Source organism: Neofelis nebulosa, chromosome 1, assembly GCF_028018385.1.
Source record: "Neofelis nebulosa isolate mNeoNeb1 chromosome 1, mNeoNeb1.pri, whole genome shotgun sequence".
NCBI classification, from domain to species: domain Eukaryota; kingdom Metazoa; phylum Chordata; class Mammalia; order Carnivora; family Felidae; genus Neofelis; species Neofelis nebulosa.
The window spans coordinates 82,684,568-82,711,461 of NC_080782.1; the positions used below are offsets into that span (position 1 = coordinate 82,684,568).

The 26,894-nt window shown below is 37.4% G+C and overlaps 1 protein-coding gene across 3 annotated transcripts in view; it reads right to left on the reverse strand.

Moving 5' to 3' along the window:
* Positions 1-2,218: 2,218 nt before the first annotated feature.
* The window catches only part of FAM81B (family with sequence similarity 81 member B), a 55,180-nt gene continuing 30,504 nt past the window's right edge, over positions 2,219-26,894 (reverse strand). For all 3 annotated transcript variants that reach the window (XM_058726955.1, XM_058726976.1, XM_058726966.1), the window contains 5 exons: positions 24,058-24,187; positions 15,124-15,230; positions 6,713-6,848; positions 4,227-4,422; positions 2,219-2,518 (listed from right to left, as the gene is read on the reverse strand). In XM_058726955.1, coding sequence (XP_058582938.1) covers positions 2,385-2,518; positions 4,227-4,422; positions 6,713-6,848; positions 15,124-15,230; positions 24,058-24,187 — 703 coding nt within the window. In that variant the 3' untranslated portion in view covers positions 2,219-2,384. The remainder of the gene's footprint in view (positions 2,519-4,226; positions 4,423-6,712; positions 6,849-15,123; positions 15,231-24,057; positions 24,188-26,894) is intronic.

Below are 26,894 nucleotides of genomic sequence, written 5' to 3' on the forward strand. Positions count from 1 at the left end.
TTTTTTTTTTTAATGTTTATTTATCCTTGAGAGTCAGAGACATAGAGACAGAACACAAGTGGGCGAGGGGCAGAGAGAGACACACACACAGAATCCAAAGCAGGCTCCAGGCTCTGAGCTGTCAACACCGAGCCCCAAGTGGGACTCAAACCATGAACTGCGAGATCATGACCTGATCCAAAGTCAGACAATTAACCAACTGAGCCATCTAGGCACCCCTCTTTTTGTGTTCTTTTTAAGGGTTGGATAACATTTTTATCGGTGATATCATTAATTTAGTCAGGCAGTTCCTAATGTTTGCATTGTTTTCACTTTGTTTGTTTTATTATAACAAATGGTGATGTAATGTGCATCCTTGGTCATACATCTTTGCATATTTTGGAAGGTTTTTTATTCCAAAATAAATTTCTAATACTAAAATTTCAGGGTCAAAGGATGAATACATTTTAAAAGGTTAATAGATGTTTCCAAATTGCCCTGTTAGTCACTGTACCAATTTATAGACTAACCTATAATATAGGAGTGCACATTTCTCGATAGCCTTGCCAACCAATATTATCAATTGCTTTAATTTATGAAAATATGAAAATGGTTCCTTTAACTTGTATTTAATAGGTTGAATGTCTTTTCGTATCTTCATTTATTATTGTATTCTTCTGTGACTTGCCTGTTCACGATTATTATTTTCTTATCAACTTAAAAGAATTAATTAGTATTACTTGAGATATTGACCCTATGTCTTAGCATGACACTTGTTTGCAAAGAATACTTGCTATTGCATTTTAAACTCTTAAATTCTGCTATGAAAATCCCGTGAAATATAGTCCACGATGCTTTGTGTAAATTAATAAAAATAAATGGAGATGTTTCATGTAACTAAAAAATTAGGTGGGTACTGGTCAAAATTTTATTTGGAAGGTAAGTTTGTACTTTCTTAGGGGAAAAGTTATCACTTCTCCCTAAACCAAGGCAGGAGACTAAGTCTGAAGCAAGGGTCCTCTTACCAGATTTACAGAAAGCTCTGTGATTAAGAATTAGTCTTTGGGGGTATCTGGGCGCTCAGTCAGTTAAGCATCTAACTGGATTTCGGCTCAACTCATGATTTTATGAGCTAGAGCCCCTCATTAGGCTCTGTGTTGACAGTGTGGAGTCTGCTTGGGGTTCTCTCTTTCCCTCTCTCTCTCTGCCCCTCCCTGCTTGTACATGCGCTCTTTCTCTAAAAATAAACTTAAAAAAAAAAAGGAAATAGTCTTTGTTTCCAGCAGACAGTATAAGACATGCATAGCTTATTTTTACCTTTAATGATTTTATTGCCTAATACTAGACTCTACATTTAACATATATGTCTAGAAAAATTAGAAATATTTTAATTTTATAGGAAACTAATTTGTGTTTTTGAAGTACTCCCGAATTTAGCACCTAGATCAAATTATGTTGGATGATTTTTCATGGAAACTGGTGTATTTTCTTATTTTTCATAGTTACCTCTTACTTGCTCATATTTCTGATATGAGTACAATGAATCAATCATTTAAATATGAATAAGTTAGACTTGCTATAAATTTTGGGATTGTTAGAAGACAAGAATCTCTGGATTCGAAGGTGCAATTTGATAGCCTGCTAGTTGTATCTGTCCCGCAGATATTCCCTCCTAGTGTAAGAACTGTTCTGAACTAGTTGCTAATGCTTATAAATGGCTTCATATAAAACCAGATTTCTAGGGGCGCCTGGGTGGCTCAGTTGGTTAAGCAGCCGACTTCAGCTCAGGTCATGATCTCACGGTCCGTGAGTTCGAGCCTCGCGTCGGGCTCTGTGCTGACAGCTCAGAGCCTGGAGCCTGTTTCGGATTCTGTGTCTCCCTCTCTCTGACCCTTCCCCGTTCATGCTCTGTCTCTCCCTGTCTCAAAAATAAATAAAATGTTAAAAAAATAAATTAAACCAGATTTCTAGTTTCTCTTGAAAAATGAAATCTTGGCACCAATGGATTATATGCATATTAATGATGAACCAGGACTGCATGGTGGCTATTCCTTTGTAGACAGGGTAAGTGGTCCAATTTGCCACAGTTCCTGCCCTCGTTTTATGTTTACACCAGTCCCATTTCACTTGTATATGTACATTATTTGAATGCTCTTTTCTATAGGCAAATAAAAATATGAAAAGGCATATATGTAAAAAATTCCTTAACTTTTTCATTAATAAATTAGTGAAGACATCATAAACTTCTCTGCTTTATTGGGTTTTCTGGCACATTCATTTCCTGAAAAAGGTGGTAAGAAATACAGAGGTATAAGAAGCAGTCAACATCCCAGAGATATTAACTTCTTCCCGACTTTTGCCAGCAAACCACTATATTGGCTGGTGAAAAAGATGACAGAAAAGTTTTATACTTCCTGGAGTTCCACTATCTTACGCTGTAATTTCTTTAGGTCTTTCTGTACTTTATATTTCTCTAAATCCATCTTTGTTTTCTGTATTTGTTGGAGGGAGCTGAGAGAGTCATGAATTGATTTAAATCCTGGAAGAGGATATGAGAAAAGGTATACTGAAATGAAACAATGCATTGGAATTTTTTTTTTAAACAAAAGTTGCTAATCAGCGCTTATGCCATAATCGATCATCATTTAAAGCATATTAAATTCCATTAAGACCAGTGTAAAAATGTACAATAACCCATTTCTTCTATGTCATGAAGATATATTAGCAATAGTGTTTCCGCTTGTATCTGGCTTCATCGGGAAAATTTAATTCAATTCCTCTCCTTCTCCTTGCCCAAATATATTGCATAACTAAATAATTCTATATTTCAAGAGAGAAATTTAAAATATTTTCTTCTCTCTGTATGCTTTAATAAGAGATTTGGATGATCTCTTTTTTAATCCTTGTTTACCAAATTGAAGATAAAGAACACAGGTGAGATTTTAAAACTTCTCAGAAAGTGACCTGTTGAGGGACCTAAGGAGTGGCCACCAGCTGTTCCCCCTGCACCCCCCACCGCCAGCACCTTCTCTTTTATGCAGGTCTAGTCACTCATGACCACAGACCCACCAGACTGCAAGCTTCTTAGGGTACAGCCCATTTCTTATTCACTGGGCCTTTCAAATAGTCATTTCTCAACACATTTTTATTAAAGGCATAAAAGAGCACACCATTAATTTGAAATTCCCCTTTCCTAGAACTTCCAGTTAGTAAAATGCAGAAAAAAAGCAGAGTGCAAATTCCTCTTTGGCTCATCCTGGGGTTATACTAATGGGATGAATATAATGAAACCTCTGGTATTTAAGTAGAAAGCAGGGACCTAAAACAAGGGCGAGTTAAGTTTGGAATGTGATTCCTGACCAGATAATTCATTATTTTGGTTTGACAATGGGAGATGGGGATAGGGGCAGTGTGGGTCAGATTTCCAGGCAGCAAATTTTACTTATATGCTACGAGCATCAAGCATCGGGGAGAATGAGACCATAATATCTTCCCAAGACACCTTCAAGGCATCTCTGTACAGGATCAACATTTGAGAGAATTTGCAGGCATTTTTCTGAGAACTAGAAGACGGAAAATGAATTGGGACTTTCTTTAATAAAGGAACCTCTGGTTCTGGTAATTTGCTCAGAATTGTGACTGGAGGCAGATGGCTGCTCCCCAGCTCCTATCCCATGTCCTTCCCTTTGACAAATTAGATGAGCCTTTCAAATTAATCCTCTTTGATGTTAGCTCAGCTTGACACTGCTGCCATTAGCCTCCTTAAGAAGAAAAGCAGTCATTATACCGGACTCTGTTAATTCATCTCTCTCTCTCACTTGTAAAGGTCAGGTCTCCAGTCTGACATCCGTCCAGGCTCATTACCTGCAGTTCAATGAGGGGCATTCGATTTCAAGTCCTGATTTCATGACATACCACAAGTCAGGTCTTGATCTCAAGGACGTTCCAAGTCTAACAATTCTATGATTCTATGATCTCCGTAAAAAAACAAAAAACAAAACAAACAAACAAAAACAACCTCACAGTGTTGGCAAGCTTGTGACACTGCCCAGTCTGAATGAAGAATGTGAACTTGTTTATCTACCTTCCAATGGCATGCTGACATTCTATGGGATAGTTAGAAAAGTGAGATTAAATACGGAAGGATATCAATAATGACAAGACTGATCCATGGCCATGAGCTCCAAGTAGACAACTCTGAGGAATTGGATAAGCAAGAACTAGTGTTCTTAAAGGTGTCTGCTCACCTGATTGATATTCAGTCTGAATTTTCTCTAATTCACCCCAGATGTGCTTTTCCAGTTGGTTCATCTTTTTGGACAGTTTATTTTCTATATGCTTTACTGGACTTAGTTCTGCTTCCTGTTTCTCTGTGTTAACGAAATTCTCTAATTTGCTTGAAAGCTTCAGTAATTTCTCTTCCATTTTATTTTCAGACTTTTCCTATAAAAGATATCATGAGATAAAATTCTGCAGAAAAGAAAACTTAGGTGGATATGTACTTCAGCTTAAGGAATGTTTTTAACAAGTTCACTTTTATTTATTTTATTTTTTTAAATATTTATTATTATTATTATTTTTTTTTTTTTTTGAGAGTGAGAGAGAGAGCATAAGCAGTGAAGGGGCAGAGAGAAAAGGAGACACAGAATCTGAAACAGGCTCCAGGTTCTGAGCTGTCAGCACACAGCCTGACTCAGGGCTCGAACTCATCACCCGTGAGATCATGACCTGAGACAAAGTCAGCCACTTAACCAGCTGAGCCACCCAGGCGCCCCAACAAGTTCACTTTTCCATATTAAACATGAAAATTCCGACCAGGTTCCTTTGTATCTAAAACTGTGTTCACACGTGTGAGAGTTCATCCCTTTGCTTGACCTTGTTTGCAGTTTCTAGAATTCTGCATGTGATAGGAAAAAGAAAAGAAAGGACTGTGGTTTTGCTGAAATGCCTTGAGGAGTTGGAATTACAGTCTAGTGTTTAAAGAATTGTGGTCAAGGAAGGCATTTTATTTTTTAATTTTTTTAATCTTTATTTTTGAGAGAGAGAGAGAGACAGAGTGGAAGCAGGGGAGGGGCAGAGAGAGAGGGAGACACAGAATCCGAAGCAGGCTCCAGGCCCTGAGCTGTCAGCACAGAGCCCTATACGGGGCTCGAACTCACAAACTGTGAGATCATGACGTGAGCCGAAGTCAGACGCTCAACTGACTGAACCACCCAGGCGCCTGAAGGGAGGCATTTTAGACACTGCTTTAAGCTCCTGGGTCATGTTCCTGTTACACATTCCTATTCCCTCGAGCTTTGTATCTCCACGTGGACAGAGTTCAGCTAGAATAGTGATTCTTGACCTCTGTTGTCTATTGATATCACCTGGACCATCACACAACCACTACCACCACCCCGCCCCTCACGAAACTGATTTAATTGGTCCACAGTGGAACTCAGGAATTTATCTAGTTGAAAAACTCTCCAGACGATTCTAATTGCAGTGAGGTGGGGACTTCATGGATGCCCCAGGCTCAGGAGCTTCTCTGCTCCTTCTTACCCTTCTCACAGGGAACTTGCCAGCAGGAACTGGGTGACAGTGACTTGGCCCCATTGTTCCTCCTATTTTTTATTATTATTTTTTTAACATTTATTTATTTTTGAGAGACAGAGAGAGACAGAGCATGAGCAGGGGAGGGGCAGAGAGAGGAGGAGACACAGAATCTAGAAGCAGGCTCCTGGTTCTGAGCTGTCAGCGCCGAGCCCCACGCGGGGCTGGAACTCATGAATCACCAGACCATGACCTAGGCCAAAGTCGGAGGCCCAACCGACCGATCCACCCAGGCGCCCCCCTCCTATTTTTGGCCCTGCCTGCATCGGGGAAGTGGATTCCAGCCTCTTTCTTGTGGTGGAAAGCTTCTGCCTGCAGGTCACCCTGTGGTCACCTAGTGCTGCCTATAACTGGTGGATGAGTCTGTCTAAATCCTAGAGAACTAGCAGGCCCTGTTGGCTGCATGTTGGACCACACAGACTTCAATAGCCTTATCAGTGATAAAGCTGGAATGGTTATCTACATCTCTTGGACTCCTGCCTCTGTCAGCTGTCTACAAACCTAGCTGCCCAAAGCCCCTCTACCGAAATTCCAGAAACATCTTATTTGAATCACCAGCAAGGCTGGCAGTCACTGATGACGCGGATGGCCCTGTGTTGCTCTCCCATTGGGGCTAGCAGCTGGTTGGATGCACTGCTAGGAGTGAGGGGTACCTGCAATCAACAGATTTCCCCTCCATCCTGGTAGTCTTGCCCCAAAGCTGGGAGTTTCTCTATGAGGTTGCCTCTGGAAAAGAAGTTTTGAAAACCTTTGATTGACGGATGGATCTTCAGAGAGGTAAACTGACTTGTCTATGGCAGAAGTTTTCAGGCTTTACTGTGTCTAAGTGTCCTCCAGGAGGCTTGCCTAGGCGCACAGATCTCCAGGAGAGGCCCCAGGGACCTCAGCTCTGGGTTGGAACCGAGAATATGTATTTAAAAAAAAAAAAAAAAAACCACCTCTCTTTAGGTTATTATGGGTAGAGCACACTGAGAAGTGTGGGTTCCCGGAGTTGGAGAGTAGCACACAGAACCAAAAGGCAGGCCTCTGGATTCCCATTCTGGTGCCAGAAAAGGTTAATTGCTGACACAGTGAAGGTTACTGTGAATGTCCCAGTGAAACTTTCAACATCCAGACAATGACTATGCAGCTGTTTACTTACCAGCTTCTCCTGTAGGAGCTTCAGACATTGATTTACATGGCCAAGGTGGTCTTTTTCATAGTTGAGGAACTGTTTCTCTGTCCATTTTTGATGGTTCTCAACTGCCTCATATAGGTTGTTTGAAACTGAATTAAATCTAAGGGGGAAAATAGTTATATTTTAATAAAGTAAATTTAAACATAAAACCAAAATTTAGTATTGACAAACTGCAGTTTTTCAGATGATGAGGTTCAAGATGTCTAACAAGTACTTATGGGTTGATGTGGGAGGTAGGGAGCAAGGGAGCATATTTTGGGTCCCTGCCCCAAGCTTGCATTCGACCTGGCTGCTGACAACACCCCTCTGCATACCTTAAAATACACATATACACAAAGACAGACACATGGACACACAGAAACACATGTATCATCCATCCATGCAGGTTTCCTCTTAGGGCCTGGGGTACATTGTATATGTGGAAGAAACACCTTGACAAGCCACTTGGATGGTGATATCACCCCTGGGTACGTAGGGGTCCACAAACTTCTTTTATGAAAGGTCGATAGTAAATGTTTTAGGCTTTGTGTGCCATATGGTCTCCATTGCAACCAATCAATTCTTTAACCACTCAGTGCTGCCATTGCAGTGGGAAAGCAGCCACATACAATACAAACAAATGAAAAAAGAACTTGGTTGTCTAATCTAACTTTACATACACTGAAATTTAAGCAACAGATAATCACATCATGAAATACATTTTCTAATGTAAAAAATTAGTAGAAAGTATGCAAATCATTCTTAGCAGTGGGCAGATTTGGCTAAGGGTGGAAGTTGGTGGAATCTCTGTCCTGCAAAGGTCACTACCCAGCTGGGGGAGGAGCTGGGCCAGAGAAAATCATAGGTAGGATGTAGGGAAGGGAGCAGGAAGAAAGACCCAGAAGGACTTTGGGAAAGCAGAGTGCCCATGGGAGACAGTCCTTGGTTGTCTTTTCTGTCTCAGGTGAGATCCTCAGTAAAGTCCCCTTTGCCTCCAGTGGGTCTCTGTGGATTCTTTAGGGAGTAGGGTTCAGGGAGGGCTTAAAGAGGTACTGAGTTACTCATGTGGGGCAAAAACAGATATATAATACGCTAAGGTGCAGGAAACGACCGCTGGCATAAAAATGATGCACCACAGGAATATTAAATAACAGAGAATGAATGATTTTTTTAAATGGAAGTGGATGTTATTACAGAGATTGAAAAGATTGGAATCATATAGCTTCAATATGAAAAGTCACTCTAGAATGGCTGAGGTTTGAGTAAAAAGGAGAATCCATAGCTGGAATGACTGAGAAATATGGTCTGAGAAGAGGAAGGATGAGGATGGGGACTGGCAAGCGGTCTCTGTATGTTTTCTGCATGTGACTAGCTTGTAGTAAAATGTCAATTTCAAATTCCCTTCTAGAATAGGCACTATATTAGACAGGCAGGAGTACTGCATGTTGTTTGTTATTGAAAATATTCAGACTAACTTACAACATGTGGATGGCTTGAAGTAATCATTGCTATAATACTGTAATTTTTCAGGAAAAATTATATTTCGATAATTTTGCGGTATTTATCACTGGAAATTGCTTAAGAAATGCTGGACATATATTGCATGTATGTGTCTCTAGCTTCCTTGAAAAAGTGTTTGGACTAGTATTTGGAAAAGACAAATTATATGAGACCATTTCCAGTTTTTATTTAGAGCAGTGGCCCTCTAACAACGTACGGAGACATTTTTGGTTGTCACAACTTGGAGGTGCTACTGACACGTGGAGTGTGTAGACGCCAGAAATATTGCTAAACATCCTACAATGCACAGAACAGCCTCACAGAAAAGAATTACCCATCCCAAACGCCAATAGTGCCCACGTTGAGAAACCAGGATTTAGATGATGAAATCAAGGAATGGGAAAAGTTAATTTTCCAGTAGCTGTATTAGCTGTGGTATAATACCTGAATTCTAATCTTCAGCTTTAAATTATCACATGTTTTGATACGGAGAGAGATACTTTTCACATAGAAAGCGTATCTTGATTCAGGTGAGTATTTCCACATTGAGAAGGTACCATCGGCCACAGTTCCTGCTAATCTAATCATGATTTCCAAACACCTGTGCTACTGACTAACAGCTGATGGATCTCAAATAAGTTCCCAACTGACACATGGACAGCCTCATTTTAGCCAACTGTTTTCTATGTCTGGAACACTCTTTCTTAGAATACCCAGTGGCTCCTGCCCTCATTTCATTCAGATATCTTTTCAAGCACCATTTCCCTCCTTAACATAGGACTGACTTTGTTTGTTGGTTTATTTTTATTTTTATTTGAGAGAGAGCATGCAAGCACACAAGTGGGGGAGGGGCAAAGGGAGAATCTTAAGCAGGCTCCATACCCAGCAAGGAGCCCGACTCAGGGCTTGATCTCACGACTGTAAAATCGTGACCTGAGCAGAAATCAAGAGTCTGATGTTTAACTGACTGAGCCGCCCAGGCGCCCCAGGACTTTTTTAAAACCACACTTTAAAAAAAATTTCTTTTTCCCCATCTGACCCTCCCTTATTCCTTTACCCTACTTTATTTTTTCCAAAATGCTGATCACCATGTGATATATACAATTTGTGTGCTGTCTACTTCACTAGAATCTAAGTTCCATGAAAGCAAGGAATTTGCTTTGTTCATGGCTGTGAACAGTAGCTGGAATTTAGAAAGCGCTCGATGAATAGTTGTTGAATAAATGATTCATTGTTTCTCATTTAATACCCTTTACTAGAGCTGTTCACAAATAACAAATTGTACATTTGCTTAGATATTTAGATATCTAATCTTCAGTTTTCATCTTGTCTTTCCTATCTGTGGTGGAAATATTAATTAATAGTGATTGTTAAGAAGGACAGTAAATCCCCAGATAATCAAGAGGTAGCTTTGCAATTGGAAATCCAGCCTTCAGTGTGCGCTTTTACTGTGTGTGTAAATAGGAGCATTTACTACTGATGTGATATTAACATCCCTCTGAAAACCAGGGAACCATTAAATGTGACCAAGTAATATCTCCAGAAGTGCATATCAGTAATTAGAATTCTGAAATTAAAATAGTCATAAAGAATGACTTATAACCTGTGATCATTTTATTATAAGGTTTTGCCTGCAATTAGAGACTGACTTTACTGGTTACCATGAAAAGTCAGAACTGGTAGTTTATGAAAATATGAAAGCATTTTTTAAAAAGCATTCTCCTTGAAAGATAAAAAAAGAGAAGCTAAAATAAAGGTTTATATACGTCTCCTTTACTTAGACTTTCTCCTAACATAATGGGCATGGCTTTCCATGAAAGAATGACTTTTCTGTGAATTACAGTATTTATAATTAAAATTTCAACAGGATGAAATATGACATTCACATTTTAGTTCCCAAATCCTCTATTCCAATAATTATGGTAGTATTTCTATCAGATGTAGATAGATATAGGGTGCCTGGGTGGCTCAGTCAGTTAAGCGTCCAACTTATCGACTTATCGACTCAGCTCATGATCTCATAGTTCGTGGGTTCCAGCCCCACATTAGGCTCTGTGCTGACAGCTTGGAGCCTGCTTCAGATTCTGTCTCCGTCTCTCTCTGCCCCTCCCCCACTTGCACACTTTCTCTCTCTCTCTCAAAAATGAATATTTTTAAAAATATGTAGTTAGATATAGATAGGTAGGTAGATAGGTAAGTAAGTAGGTAGCATAGATAGCTGATTTTCTTTTTCAAAAAACACAAAAGTCAGACTTTTAAATTATGGCCACAGATCTTACTAGAATAATGTGGGATACAGTTAAAAAAATTTTTTATATTGGTGGAATCAACTTAATATACACACCAAGGGCAATTATAAGGGAGAAAGTCACAAAAGCATAAAATAAAATTTAATGGGGAGTCATAGACACAGCAGATGGCTGTGATGAACATGAATGGTGAGGACAGAGTGTAGGGCTTGCAACAGTCATCCTAGTGACCGCTGTGGTTATGGTTGACATATGTAAATGAGGACATAGCTCCAATCTGGGGCTTTTTTTTTTTTTTAACCAGTTCTCTTAAGTCTCAAACTCATTGTCTTGCATTTAATAATCAATTGAACTTTTCCAGAAGACATGAAAAGTTTGATTTCTTGAAAAATGTTACTCTTAATAGGCTCTCAAGAATTCAGATAATGGCTTTAACCAAGTCAGTTTTGGAGACTGAACCTAAGATTTTAAATTTCATGTCAGAAGAAAGAAATTAATTCTAAGAAAATTATTTCTACTAAGTTTGTGCCTATCTACTTCAACTTCTTCTTTATGTCCTAATGACGCAAGTAAAGAGCAACTCCAACTGCATTCTGATAGGAAGCTTTTTGCTTGTTGTTACATATTGTACTTGAGCTTAAATCCCAATACCTTCATAGCTTCTTACCTTCATAGTTTCAAGCAGATGTGATCTTCCCATTCCCTAAATTTCTGTAGTACAATTAGCTTACTAATGGCTGGAGTTGTGAGATGGAGGTGTCATAGATTGACAAAACAACCTGGGGTTTGGAGTCAGATATTTTCTAGCGATGTGACTTTGGGCAAAGTATTTAATTTCTATGATTGTGTTTCCTCATCATTAAAATGGGGAGAAGACTTACACTGCAGAGATGGACGCACCTGAATATCTTGGTCACTTAGGGATTGGTAGACATTCAGAAATAACAATTAGTACATTTCTTATTTCTGTCTACTGATCTATTTCCTCTAACACTGTCTTAACTTTTACTTCGTGTTTAGCTTTTCACTTATTTGTATATTTCCCCCCAACTGTATATGGCTATGATGTTGTCTTTGAGTATTCCAAAACACAACTTACACATTATTGGTTTTCAAAATATTCATTGGCTATTTGCATCTGAATGTGCTGGGTGCTGAGAATACGAAGATGGATGAGACGTATCCTCGACTTGAATAGTTTGTAACATAATACTGTGGTAGCATTTTCAAAGCTGTATGGCAAGATTTGAGTCTATGCATTTACTTCATTGACCATATACTTTTTCTTTTCTAATAAATCACTATCAATTAAACATTGTCAGCAGCAAGAACTATCTAGGGAGTGACTAATAGGTACTTCCCCTGCTAAACCCTTCCTAAAAAGACAGCCATATTTTATGATGACTAAGGCTCTTGCTCTATAAGCACTAAGTGGTTAGTTAGCTTAGGAAGTTATTTAGCTGAACATGTGACTAAGACCTTTCTGGAAAAAGGAGTCTCCATATTGGTGTTCAGATGAAGAGCCTATGCATCTCCTTTGTTAGGTCTAGTGTTGAATGCCAAAGTCCTAGGAATTCACTAGAAAACCACAGACAGTATTGGGGCTTTTAAGTTGTATATAAGACATAAATTTAATTGGCCATTAAACTTGAAATTGTTAAAGTTTCTAAATGGTAAAACTGTCCAATTAAACACATTTTTGAATGCTATTAAATTTTTTTTAGATCCCTTTTCTCAGAGACAGTAGTTTCTTAAAAAAGGAAAAGCAAATACTATACCCCATCTATTTTAATTGGAGAAATGCTCTGAATGGAAAAGAAAAAAAAGAGAGCCCTATTTGCCTTACTTTCTCTTTGAAGAAAATATATTTGTAATAAATATCTCAGTCAAAGGGTTAATATCTCTAATGTGAAGGAATCCTACAAATTGATAAGAATATGAGGAAAGTCATGATATAAACTTTGACAAATGATAAGAATGGGTAATTCACAGAAAAGGAAATTCAAATGGTGAAGGGAAAGCAAATAGAAACAAAACATTCAATCTTCATCCTTGAATTGGCACATATTAAAAAGAACATCCAGTGTTGATAAGAGTGTAGAGAAAGGTCTTCTCATATATTGCTGGTGGAAGTGGGCGTTGCTACATTAAAAAAAAATAATAATAAATTTATAAAAATTAATAAATGAACTCTTTGACCTAGGAATCTTGCCGTTAGAAATAACATCTAAATTTAAGGATATTTAAAGATATATACACACAATAATTTTGGGGTTTGTTTGGGATAGCTGTAAACTGGAAAGAATCAATATAATAAGTGATTGAATTAGCTATAGCACATCTGTAAGTTAAAATATTACACAACTATTAAACTAATGTTAGAATAATACTCACTGATCTAGAGAGATGATTACAATGCACTATAAAAAAGCAAATTATTGAATAATGTGTATAGGGTGTATTTTAAAAAGCCATGTTCTTTCTATACAAATAGTGTATGATACATAAAATATACATAAACATCCTTTTTCTGTTAGATATTTATATTAACAAGGAGGACAGTGTGGGAGGACATATCTCTGGTGTTAGCATTGGTTACTTTAAGGAAGCTGAGATGGAGAACTTTTTTTCATCTTTGTTTTATTTTGTTACTTTTTATTTCATTAAAAATTGTTTTTTTTACGTTTATTTATTTTGAGCGAGAGAGAGCGTGAACAAGGGAGGGGCAGAGAGAGAGGGAGAGAGAGAGAGAATCCCAAGCAGGCTCTGAGCTGTAAGTGCAGAGCCTGATGCGGAGCTCAGACTCATGAACCACGAGATCATGACCTGAGCTGAAACCAAGAGTTGGACGCTTAACCAACTGAGCCACCCAGGCGCCCTTTTTCTAAATTTATTTTTAATGTTTATTCTTGAGACAGAAAGAGAGAGAGAGAGGGTGCAAGTGGGGGAGGGCAGAAAGAGAGGGAGACACAGAATCTGAAGCAAGCTTCAGGCTCTGAGCTGTCAGCATAGAGCCCCATGCGGGGCTCGAACTCACAAATCCGTGAGATCATGACCTGAGCCAAAGTTGGATGCTTAACCAACTGAGCCACTTAGGTGCCCTGATTTTCTATTTGTTAACGTACTTCAGCCATTTAAGCCAGTATTCCATTCCAGATTATAAGTCCCTTTTCTCCCCCAGGAAAATAATTTCTTAAAGTGTACCTCTAGAAACAGTTTACTCTTCTACTTGGAACACTTTATTTAATTCTAAGCTAATGGGATTAGACCAAGCACCACGCAGATATTTACTGGGCATCCTCATTGTACTGGAATTTAAGTACCTAGACATGCTTTTTTATTGTATGAAGTAAGTGGCTATATTCTCTTTACACAAGACATTTACTTCTTTGAATTTTAGAGATGAGTATAGTTTTTCATCAGTTTCTAGGACACACGTATTTCCCAATTTAACATCTCTGAAATCAGGAGGTATCTTAAAAATTAGATTTGATGAAATACTGTAAGGATGGGGGAAAATGGAGCAAGCAGAGTATATTCAGAACACTGGATTTGACCAAGTCATTAAACCCAAGTGGAAAATCCAAGAGGAAAAAGAACAAGGAGAGAAGAGGCAGTAAGGTAGTATCATCCAAGAGACTAGAATTTTCCTTTGCCTGTGCCAGGATTCCAGGAAATGGTGGTCTTTTATACAAGAAAGGAGGATTAGGAAATAAGGAGGCCAATAATTTGAATGTTTGTGGAGTCTTGTCTCTTTTACTGTGCGTAGGGGAGAACTCAGTGAAGATAGGACAGAGACCGGTCTTAAAAAAAGGATAATGTAAAGAAGGTAGAGAATCTTAGAAGAAATTCTAAAAAGAAAGCTTGTAAATCAAAGTTGTTTTAATAATTATTTGGTAGTCTTGGGGAATTGATGTATATTCAATGAAGTGTGTTACACTGAGACATATAGTTGATGATAAGTTCAAATTATCATCATCCTTTTTCTTTGGAAAAGGTCAGGATGTATATCAATTCAGTTGCAATACATAAACAAAGAGAATGACAATATCCATTCTTTAAAAAAATTTTTATTTAGGGGCGCCTGGGTGGCGCAGTCGGTTAAGCGTCCGACTTCAGCCAGGTCACGATCTCGCGGTCCGTGAGTTCGAGCCCCGCGTCAGGCTCTGGGCTGATGGCTCGGAGCCTGGAGCCTGTTTCCGATTCTGTGTCTCCCTCTCTCTCTGCCCCTCCCCCGTTCATGCTCTGTCTCTCTCTGTCCCAAAAAAAAAAAAAAAAAAAAAAAAAAAACGTTGAAAAAAAAATTTTATTTAAATTCCAATTAGCTAACGTACAGTGTAATTAGTTTCATGTGTACAAATTGATGATTCAGTGCTTACATATAATGCCCAGTGCTCATTACAAGTGCCCTTCTTAATCCCCGTCACCTCTTTCACACATCCCCCCACCCACCTCCCCTCATATTTCCTTTATTATGAATATTGTATGAATTACTTTAGTGTAGAGTATTCTCTCTAACAGTTTGTTGCTTTATATCTTGGCCAGTTTCAAATTCCTGGGATAGATTTTCATTTAAAGCCAATGCTTTCATTAGGCAAAACCTTTTGGAATGTACTTAACAGAATTAAAAATCTTCCATTCACTTACTTGAACTCCAAAAGGTTCATTTCATGGCGATAATCCCCCTGGACCATCTTTAAATTTGAGGTTTGCTCAGAACTGGAAGCCTCAATCTTTCCTAAGAGCTGCATTACCTAATGAAAGTACAAAAGGGAGCTTGTGTGTGTGTGTGAACAAAATCACTAGCACTTAAATTAATTATACTTTATTCCTAAAAGAGCCAAGAAACAGACTTGAGCCTAAATTAAAGCATATTTGCATTTGAAAATGATCTTTTCTAAAGGAATGATTCAATAGTTACAGAACTATCTTCAAGGAAAGATTTATAGGGAAGTGTTCCATTCTGCTGTCTATAATATTCATCTTGATAATAGGCTACCTAATGATATAACAAAAGCCTGCTATTGATATTGGTTTATCAATTGTTTAATTTTATTCCTTCTTTACTTTTCCCCCAATTACTGTGTAAGCCGGTATGTATCCTCGATCACCACTACAACCTTAGTGCACATCAGTTGACCAATGATAAATATCCACCAAATACTTATTGAATACATGTTTAAATGTACAATTAATTGGGCTCTGAGGAAAACACATGAGTGGCCTAAGATTAGGCCTTAGGAATTTCCTTAGGTGAAATGACTTTAGAGCATAGAAAGATAGGAAACAACAAGTTCCAGGTCTGGAAGTTAGGATAAGAGGGTCTTCTACACATCCAGAAACACTGAGGAAGTTCCTGTAGGTAAAAGGACTGGTTTGGAAAATAGACACAGAATTGTAGCACATAATCACACGTAAACTAATCACTGTCTAGGGGAATGAAACTACATGATGGGCTTTGGCCAAACAGAATTCAGCTCCTGAAACAGTCGCATGGAGGAAAACGGGCAGTTAACAAAATCTAAGTTTTGTTTTTTTGTTTTTGTTTTTTTAACTTAAATTCAAGTTACTTAACATACAGTGTAGTACTGGTTTCAGGAGTAGAATGTAGTGATTCATCAGTTAGATGTAACACCCAATGCTCATCCCAACAAGTGCCCTCTTTAATGCCTATTACCCATTGAGTCAGTTCCCCAACCCACCAAAATCTAAGTTCTCTTAGAAAAGAAAGAGATGGATAACAGAAGGGTTTGAATAGATAAATGTTGGGTGGGCAACCAATAGCACATGAATGGCTATTTATAGAAGATTCACTTAAAACAGGCTCCTTATAGGAGGTATACTTAAAGGCAGAATTCTTAACAATAAGATATCAGGCAAATATATCACTGGCAAAAGCAAAGGAAAAGAAAGCCAGGGGCGTCTGGGTGGCTCAGTTGGTTAAGCATCTGACTCTTGATTTTGGCTCAGGTCACGATCTCACATTTTGAGTTCAAGCCCCATGTCTGTGCTGTCAGCATGGAACCTGCTTGGGTCTCTCTCTCTCTCTCTCTCTCTCTCTTTCTCCCTCCCTCCCTCCCTCCCTCCCTCTCTCTCTGCCCCTCCTTTGCTCTCTCTTTCACTCTCTCTCTTTCAAAATAAATGAATAAATAAATAAATGTAAAAGAGTCTTAAAAAGGAAAGCCAGCAGAACAATATTGTTAGATAAAATGTTATTTGAGGCAAAATATGTTAAATGAGACAAAGGTGGTCATTTTTACAGATGAAGAGTAGACTGCACAGTGAAGAAGTTTGAACCTTTATTTACATTATATATTGACTAAAAAGTAACAGCTATAGAATTACAAGGATAAACGGAGATGATATATTAATGATTTTAAATGATTTCTCTGTCACCAACAAAGGCCAAATAAGTAAAATATAAATAAAGGTATAGGAAAATATGAAAAGTATAACTTATTTAGTCAATTTATATACCAAGCAATCCAACTTGCAAACAGCAAGAAACACTCATTCTTTCCCAGTGCCCAGTCAGCCTTTGCAACAACTAAGTAGATATGTGACTATAAAGAGCTCACATTATTCCACAAAGTGGGAAAAGTACAGATCATGACTCTATACTGCCCAGAAAGTAGAAATTAATAAGAAAAGTATAAAGAAACAAAAATCTGACAATCTGTATTAAAAAAAAAACAAACCTCTTTTAATTCTATTGTGTAATTCCAGTGTTTCACATGGAAATGTGCCTCTGAGATCCCCTACTAGGAGGAGCATAATTGGCCAAGGGCCCGACTGCTATGTTTCATACATATTACCATGTGTGGATATCATACTTCCCATTGGCTGCTTCCAGTGAGTGTCTGAATAGTATTCCTATGATGAGGGACTTTGGTTCAAAGAACTTAATGAAACTATTAGAATGGCTGTCTAAGACCTTCTCTCTTTTTCACTGGAGTCAGAACTATTTTGTAGTCTGATGGCTCTTTCCATCTCTTCCAGCTCTCTCCCCATTTTCCTTCACAGTTGTTTTTTTTTTTTTTTTCCCTTAGTAAATCTCTTGCTCATCAGCTCTTTTATGGCATTTGCTTCTCACAGGACTAACACAAGTGTCAAAGAATAACTCAACTCTGCAATTACAATTTACTTAGGAAAGGATAATAAGACATTATATATCAACAGGACATGGCCACATCTATAATCAGTGGTAAATTTGTGGCATTAAATGTTTCCATAATTACATAAAAGGCAGAATAAAGCTATGTAAACCAACAACTAAAGAGAATAAAGCTATGTAAACCAACCATTAAAAAGAATAACAAACCTAACCAAGGGAAAGCAGAATGAAGAAACTGACAAATTGTGATAGGTGGACTGGCTCCTTTAAGATGTCCATTCTCTAATTCCTAGAACCTGTGTATATGATATGTTAGATGGCCAATGGCATTTGTAGCTGTATTAAGGTTACAGACCTTGAAATAGAGAGATTATCCTGTCTTATCCAAGTGGGTCCAATTAAATCACATGAGCCTTTAAAAGCAGAGAACTTTCTCCAGCCAGAGTCAGAGAGATTTGAAGCATGACAAGGACTTGGCCTGTTCCTGGAGAGAGGCCACATGGAAAACATGAGAAAGAAGCCTGGCATCTGGGGGAACATGTCTCCAACTCCAGCAAGAACCTCAGTCACACAACTTCAAGAAACTGAATTTGGCCAAAACTTGAATGAGTCTGGAAGAGAACTAATTCCCAGAGCTACCTCAAAGAAACATAGCCCTGCTGATATCTTGATTTCTGTCTTGTGAGACCCTAAGCAGGGGATTTACTCTAGCCCACCAGGCTTTTGACTTGCAGCAACTATGAGATAATATATTTATGTTGCTATAAACTACTGAGTGTGTGGTCATTTGTTATGGCAGCAATAGCAAACTAATATACAAACATTAAAAAAATTGAGAAGTAAAAAAATTATAGGATTGATAGGTAAATCCCAGGGTTGTTTCTTTGAAAAGGTAGTAGACAACATTTTTCTTGGTCTAAACGTAAAGAAAACAAATAAATACTAAAATTAAGAAAAAGGAAAAATAGAGTAGATATAAATACGATCCAAATAATGTAGTGAGAACATTCACAAAGCTGAAGTGATAGACGAAATGGAAGCCAAATAATTATAGATTTTAATTCACTTTTCTCAATCCAAGACAGAAGAAAAAATCAAAAAAATACATAAGGATACAATAGACCTAAACAATAAGCAATGTTTTACATAGCGACTGAACTTTGTGCCCTAAAAATACAGAATATATTCTTTTAGAACGTGTAGAAAATTTTTCTATCCAGATGCCAAAATAAATCCCTCAAAGTATTCCAAAAACTCAAACGGGTATATACATAAAAATTTCAATTACAGGGAGATAAAACTAAAAATGAATACTAGGATAACAAAAAAATCCTTAACTCAGGAAAAACAACAACCCCTCTTAATCTGTTCAATCAAAGGGAAAAATACAATATACAACTGCAGAATTTCTAGGAAACCATGAGAACACTATATCAACCCTAGGGGATACAGGGAAGTAAATAAATGCTCAGGGAAAATTCATAGTCAAAAATGATTCTGTCAGCAAAAGATTACAAATATTTTTGGTTCAAAAAGTTAGAAAATTAACAGCAAAACAAATCACAGGAAAAGGGAAAAAAAGACAAAAACTTGAATTGCTGAGAACACATGGAGAACAAAATAGAAGAACTTAAAAATACATAAAAAGAGTGGCTCAATGGGGAGGAATCAATATAATTATTAAAGCACAAACACCTAATTAATCAAAAGGTCAAAAAAGCACAAATAAAATGGTGAGGGGAAAAATATAAAAGCAGAAGGAATGAAAATAATCTTCATAGTATTTTGCACAACTTATGCAAATTAATTTCAAAATCTGGATGAAAAAGGTACTTTTTTCCAAGCAGAAGTAATTTACTAAAGCTGACCCTTGAAAAGATTTTCCATGGAAAAAACTGAGCAAAGATATCAAAGAACTCTTCTTTCCACTAAATCATTAGGCCTAAATGGCTTCGGAGGCAAACTACTGAATCTTTAAAGAATAGGTCATTGCAATGTTTTTAAAACTGTTTCAGAGCATAGAAAAAGAAGGGAAACTTCCAAATTATTTTCATGAAGTCAGCAAAACATCGATTCTAAAATCTGAAAAAGGTTGCACAAAAAGACTAATCTTGTTTATAAATATTGATGCAAACTTCTTAAATAAAATATCAGCAAACAGTATCAGCACAGTTTTAAAAACATCATAATCAAGCACAATTTAATTTTTAAAACAATAATCATTTAATAAGAAATATATTAATACAAATAATTATGCCAGCATAGTTGAGGAGAAAATTCACATGATTATCTCCACAAATAATGTTGAAAGGCATTTGACAAATTCGCAATCATTCTGGATTACAAACAAAAACTCAATATAATAGCAATAGTGCATCAAACATGTTCACTGAGGAAACTAACTTCCCTCACCATAAGGGAAACCCTGGGGGAATTTCCATTAACGTCAGGAATAAGAGCAGGATGACCACTATTCCCACACTATTTAATACCATACTGGAGTTATTAAGGCAATTATAGCAGGGAGAGAAATTGTGTGTATGAAAGTGAAAAAAAATGAGTAAAATTATTATTTAAAAATCATATGATTGTGTGCCTGGAAAAAGAATAACAAACTGGAAAATTTCTATAATCAAGAGGAGAATTCACTAATAGAGATGAAATTAATATAGCTTTCATTATATACAACTAACAACTCATCAGAAGATATAATGAGACCCCACTACAATAAACTAAAAAGAAAAAAGATAACAAAATCCCAAAATATATTGAAGATGATGTGAACATGAGGAAAATTTCAAACTATTCTTGAATGATAGAAAAGCAAACCTGACAAATAGGAAGCACACCATGTTCTTGGATAAAACACTCAGCATTATGATTCAGTAAATTCAAAAGTTAATTTATGATTTAATGTGATTTCAATAAAAATTAAAAATGAGTTATTATTTGCTGGGAATAGACAGACTGATTTAAAATTTTTTTTTCAACGTTTTTAATTTATTTTTGGGACAGAGAGAGACGGAGCATGAACGGGGGAGGGGCAGAGAGAGAGGGAGACACAGAATCGGAAACAGGCTCCAGGCTCCGAGCCATCAGCCCAGAGCCTGACGCGGGGCTCGAACTCACGGACCGCGAGATCGTGACCTGGCTGAAGTCGGACGCTTAACCGACTGCGCCACCCAGGCGCCCCAGACAGACTGATTTTAAAATCATATGCAAAAACAAACAATTATCACCAGGGAAAGGGAGAAAAGAAAGCAATGAAAGGTACTTGCTGTACCAGATACTAAAAGTACTATAAGGTCTCAATGATTAAAATAATAATTAAGGCACATTCTATATTAGAAAAACTCCAAATGGATCAAGAATTTAAATATAAACAGTAAAGCCATGAAAGTGCTAGAAGAAAATATGAGTAATTATTTTGAGAGGGGGAGACAGTGCAAGTGGGAGAAAGGCAGAGAGAGAGGGAGAGAATCCCAAGCATCTCCATGTTGTTAGTATGCAGTCCAACATGGGGCTCAATCTCATGACTGAGATCATGACTTGAGCCAAAATCAACTTGGCCACCCAGCACCCCTAGGGAATTTCTTTTTAAGTGTGACTTAAAAGAAGCTACAAAAAAAAAAAAAAGCTGATAAATTTAGCTATAAATATAGAACATAAGCATGACAAAAGTCAAAAGAACATATAAAGAGCTCCTAAAAATTGAGAAGAAAAAGAAAAACAGACCAATAAGGAAATGGATAAAAGAGATGAACAGATAACTCGCTGAAAAAGAAATGAAAATAGCTCTTGAAGATGTGAACCTCATTCACAAAGAGAAAGGCTAAGTGAAGGGGTGCCTGTGTGGCTCAGTTGGTTAAGTATCCGATTCTTGATTTCAGCTAAGGTCATAATCTCATGGTTGTTTATCAGTTTGAGCCCCATGTTGACCTCTGCACTGACAGCTCGGATCCTACTGAGGATCTGCTCTCTCCCTCTTCTGCTGTGTACACGCTCTCTCTCAAAAATAAATAATTAAATAAATAAATAAAATTAAAAAAACAGAAAGGAAAGGCTAAGTGAAACACAGAGATTTTAGCTTTCTTTTTCCTATAAGAGTGGCAAAATTCAAAAGTCAACACCATTGGTGAGGCAATATGTAAAATGTCCTCATTTTTACATTTTACATATCGCCGATGGCTATGTAATATGATCAAAACCCTACAGACAGCAAGATACCTGAAAATAACAAACATGTATTTTGACCCAGCAATCACACTTCTGGTAATTGATCCTACAAACATACCTATGGACATACACACAATGACATAGGTGCAAGTTACACCTTGCAGCATTGTTTGAAAGAAAAAAATACTAAAAATGTCCAAATGTCCATCTGTGAGAGATTGGTTAAATGAGTGAGCTATTGAACACAGAGGAGAATATGCAGTTGTAAAAAAAGAATGAGGAAGCTTTCCATGTATTAGTATGACTGATCTCCAGGATGTATTTGTTTAGTTAAAAAAAAAAAATAGGTACATATTAGTGTGTGTGTGTGTGTGTGTGTGTCTGTGTGTAATATGCAACCTTATTTGTAAAAAGGAGAAAATAAGAATATATTTGCATTTGTTTGTATCTGCATAAAGGCATACTGAAGAATCCACAACAGAATAATAAAAATGGTTTTCAGTGAGGAAATGAAAGAATGTGATAATGGTGACAGAGGTGGGCACGAAAATTCTCAGTGTATATTTTCTTATGTAGTTTGATTTGTGAACCATACATATCATCTGTATTACCTTAAAAAAAAAAAACTAAGAATAAACTTCAGTCAGTGTCACTTTTTTGAGAAAGTTTTTAAGTTTATTTATTTAGAGAGAGAGAGAGCGGGGGAAGGGGAGGGAGACAGGGAGACAGAGAATCCCAAGCAGGCTCCCCACTCTCAGCACGAACCCCAATTCAGGGCTCGAACTCATGACCATGAGATATGACCTGAGCTGAAATCAAGAGTTGGAGGCTAAACTGACTGAGCCATCCAGGCACCCCAAATCAAATTTTGAACCTAGGTGCAAAGTCAAATGCTGAATGATTACACAATGACTGTATGGCAGAAATGCAGAAATGTTTCAGTATTGGGAAATGTATTGACATAGCACATTAGAAGTCCAAAGAAATAAACGAGTGAACAAATAAAAACCCAAATTAAAAAAACCCCTAATATGATGATGCAAGCATTTTTTGATGTCTACAAGGCATTTTTTAAGGTGAAATGTTCAGTCCTAATAAAAACTGAGCACTAATTAAAACTACTGGAAGTAAGTAGGAATTGAAGGTTACTTTAAGATGGTTAAAAATATATCACACCAACATCCAAAAGAAAACAACAAAGACATCTCCAGTATAATAAGAAACTAGATAAATTGCCTTCTATGACCACTTCTATTTAACAATCATCTGGAAGATCTGGTCATGGCTTTAAAGTACTTAAAAAAAAAAAAGTACTGAGGTGTTACATCAGAAAACCAGAGGTAACATGGTTATGATTTATTTTTGATATGACTAGGTATTTTGGAAAACAAAGAGACTCAACCAAAAAACTATTAGGACTTAATTAGATGGGCGCATAGGTGTGGGCAAGGTGAGCCCAATGGGATTGGAGTAATCTATGTGCCCCTTTGAACCTTCTGCTCTTGATTATTTGGTCCTATGAACAAATAATCATACACCAAACTTACATGTCCCCCTATTCTCAAAGGATTTCCACTTTGTTCTGCCTAAATGACTTCAGAGAAGTGCTTATTGTCACATAAGGTACATGACAAAGTAAGGCACAGAATACTTTGCATTGGCTCTTTTAGTTAAGCCATTGGGAGGGTGAAAAAGGAAAGGCATTTCAGGCAGAAAAAAAGCACAAACAAATGGAGCCTGTGTAATGTCTTAGAATGAGTACAGACCTACCTCCAGATTGTTCAGTACCACTGGGTATGAGGGGTGAGCCAGGAAAAATGGGGTGAGCTGAAAAGATAAGCAGGGGGCCAGTGTAGAGATGGCCTTTAAAACCAGGGCAATGGATTTGTACATTATTTTGTGAGAGATGTAACCTATTGTAGGGATATAACATAATCAACTCACATTTAGGTTGGCTATTTAATAATAATAGTCCATGAAAAAATGTTTTGCGTATAATCTTTGGTTCTACAGTCTTTGAGGAAATCCCAGAGAGTAAAAGAATAGCAACAGTGGAATCAAGTAGCACAGGCGTATAATGGGTGGCTACATTGGAACATAGGAGGTACTCATTAAAGTTTTGTTAATTCAACTGACAGTGCTCATGGTATATATGCATGCCTGTCATATTTAAACACTTTGGAAGTAAAGAGTTCTTTTGAAAAATTTCCACCCGACTAGGCATTTTGATAAGCTATAATGATCTTCTGGCAATAACACATAATGTAAGAGTTCCAAATATTTTCGGTTACCTTCATATCCAAGTTCTTAGAAACAGTTTCTAGGGCAGACATGAAATTTTGAATTGTTTTCTCAATTTTCTGGTGCTCATGCCTGATGAACTGAATGTCTCCAGAAAGCTTCACAATGCTGGAGTCACATCTAGTGGCAAGATGAAAATTGGTTGTGAGATCAATAGGCTCAAACATTTTTAATAGTACAGTAGGATGTGTGCATTCATTCATGGCAAAAGTTCTAAAGTTCTTTGAATAACGAGTTAGTAGACGTAGGAACATAAACAGAAATCTTCACTTTTCTCTCTTTTTTCTGATGGGAGAGAAACCAGGTTGGATAATGATACATCAGTCAAAATCACACAACTGGGTTGGGGTAGATGAAGACATTGGGAGAAAATGGGGGGAATTTTTGATATTCAGTCTGATATATTAATACGGTCATAGGAGTTCCAACAGGTTTTGATATTGGGGGAGTACTCCCTACTGCCTGTGGTTAGGTAAAATTGCAACTTTATCCTGTTCTATATTGCATTCTGAATCCACTTTCCTCTAGTCTCTTTGTTGGATCCAAGATTGTCAATTCTCCTCTGGCTACAAAGAGTCTTAGCTCACCATCATCTTCCAACCCATCTTCAAAAACCAATTTCCCTCCTCTTAGCCCCAGTCACAACTCCTGCTCCTGGAGTGGGCTCAGTCAAGTGTTATATTAGGACAAAAACAATTCACAGTAACATGTGAATGAAGTTTTGGCTCATAAAGTTGCACATGGTATTTTAAGAAGTAATTCTAGTGAAACGGGGTTGGAGTTGAAGATTAACCATCTTTCCAGCATGTCAGGGAAGCCCACCCCATATCACTACTCAAGGCTTCTCTTGGGAGACGGCAGGTTACGTACTTTGTTATCAGTTTCAATACACTCATATATGCATGAAATATATGCACTCATAAATGCATGGAAGATATGGAGAATGCTGAAGGACTGTGTTGTTTGTGTAAAGTTATCAGAGATCACTGTTAAGTTTATAATTTTATAAAACAATTCTTTGTCCTCAAATAATATTTGTTAGGAACTACATTTTCATGCTATTATGCAAAGTGCTATAAATATAGTTTATTTTATGGCTGTCAATATTTTTTTAGGATCTAGAAATGAATTTTTTTTTCTTAAGATTTTTGGTACCAAAGTTGAGCCCAAAATGAGTATGGTGGTAATTTTACCTGAGAAATCCTTAGAAGAGAAACCAGGGGACTGTGGTAGGGGAGGGGAGACTGCTGGGAGGAAAAATTAGGAATTAATCTGATCAAAAATGGGAGCTGGCTTGTAATGCAGCAAAGTCACAGGCAAAAGCCATTTCACACATTTGTACATAAAACTTGTTGTCAAAACAAGCTCTGTTGTCAGTTAATTAGGCTACTATGTGAATCCACATCAAGATCCCCAAAGATTACATAGAAACAGTTGCTGCTATCCCTGCTCCCAGCCACTTGTCACCCAACTCCCTCCTTGTTCGACCTTCAGAGACAGCTGGCCTGTACATTGTAGGCTAACGGTTAAGAATTTGTCTCTGATGTCACATTGACCAGGCTTTGAATCTGGCTTCTGCCGTTTCCTAGCTTTGTGATCTGGGAAAAATTTCTTAACGGTCTATGATCTTCAGTTCTCCTTAACTGAGAAAAGGGAGTAATGACCCCAAGCCACTGAACATAGCTGCACGATTTGTCTACCACACAACACCAGACTTGCCAGCTACATGGGCAGCATGAACACAGGAGCCATAGATAGTATCTCCTGGAATGCTTTACGCTCAACCTTCAAAACCGTAAGTGGCTATCCTGAAAAAAATGTCACTTGATAGGGTTATTTTAAGATGAAAGGAGGTAATGAATCAAATGATTTAGCCAGCACCTAGCACTGAGGAAGCACCCCTACAAGATCAGTAGCTATTATTTATTAATTCCTATCTCCCCATGCAAAAACACAGACTGCCAGCCTAACACCACATGCTGATTTGTTTGGTCCACCTGGTTGTCTAAGGATTCTTTATTCCTGATGTTCAGTAACTTCAACCAGGATTTTTTGTTTGTCTGTTTTGAGAGAGAGAGAGAGAGAGCACACCCTTGAGCACGAGTGGAGGAAGGGCAGAGAGAGAGGGAGAGAGAATCCCAAGCAAGTTCCATGCTGACAGCACACCAGCTTGATCTCATGAACAGTGAGATCATTACCTGAGCCAAAATCAAGAGTTGGACAGGATGATTAGCCAACTGATCTGCCCAGGGGCCCCTCAACTGGTATATTTTGATTCAATTGTTCTTATAGCAATTTTTCTTGAATTCTAGTTTTGATTTATGGATTCAAATCTCCGTTTCAAGGAAGTTCTCTTCTCTTATACCCATTCTTTTTTCCTAAAGAATTTTTTCTCTTTCTTCTTCAGGCGGTCCTACAGAGTCTATGTTGAATGAGTTTTACTTGTCTGCTATACACATCATTTTTCTACAACAATTTTTATGTTAAAAAAACATTTTCTTTTCATTTTTTGTGGTTTTCTCATGTTAGCATTTAAAAAATAATTATTTTTAGTTGTATTTATTACATGGGGCGGGGGCGCCTTCCAAAACAGATTTGATCTCTGTGATATTTTAATTTTTTTTCCCCACCTTATCCCTGAGCAATTCCAGTATATCCATCTCGTTCTGTTAGGTGATGATCTCTGTTTTGGGGAAGGCCTTTTATTTCGTATTTATTCAATATTTTTATTTTATCAAAGTAAAACATGCCTATAGTTTAGAAGTCAATAAAAACTAAAAGGCTAAAAATAAACTGTGGGAATTAAGCTTAAGAATTCCCTGAGCTT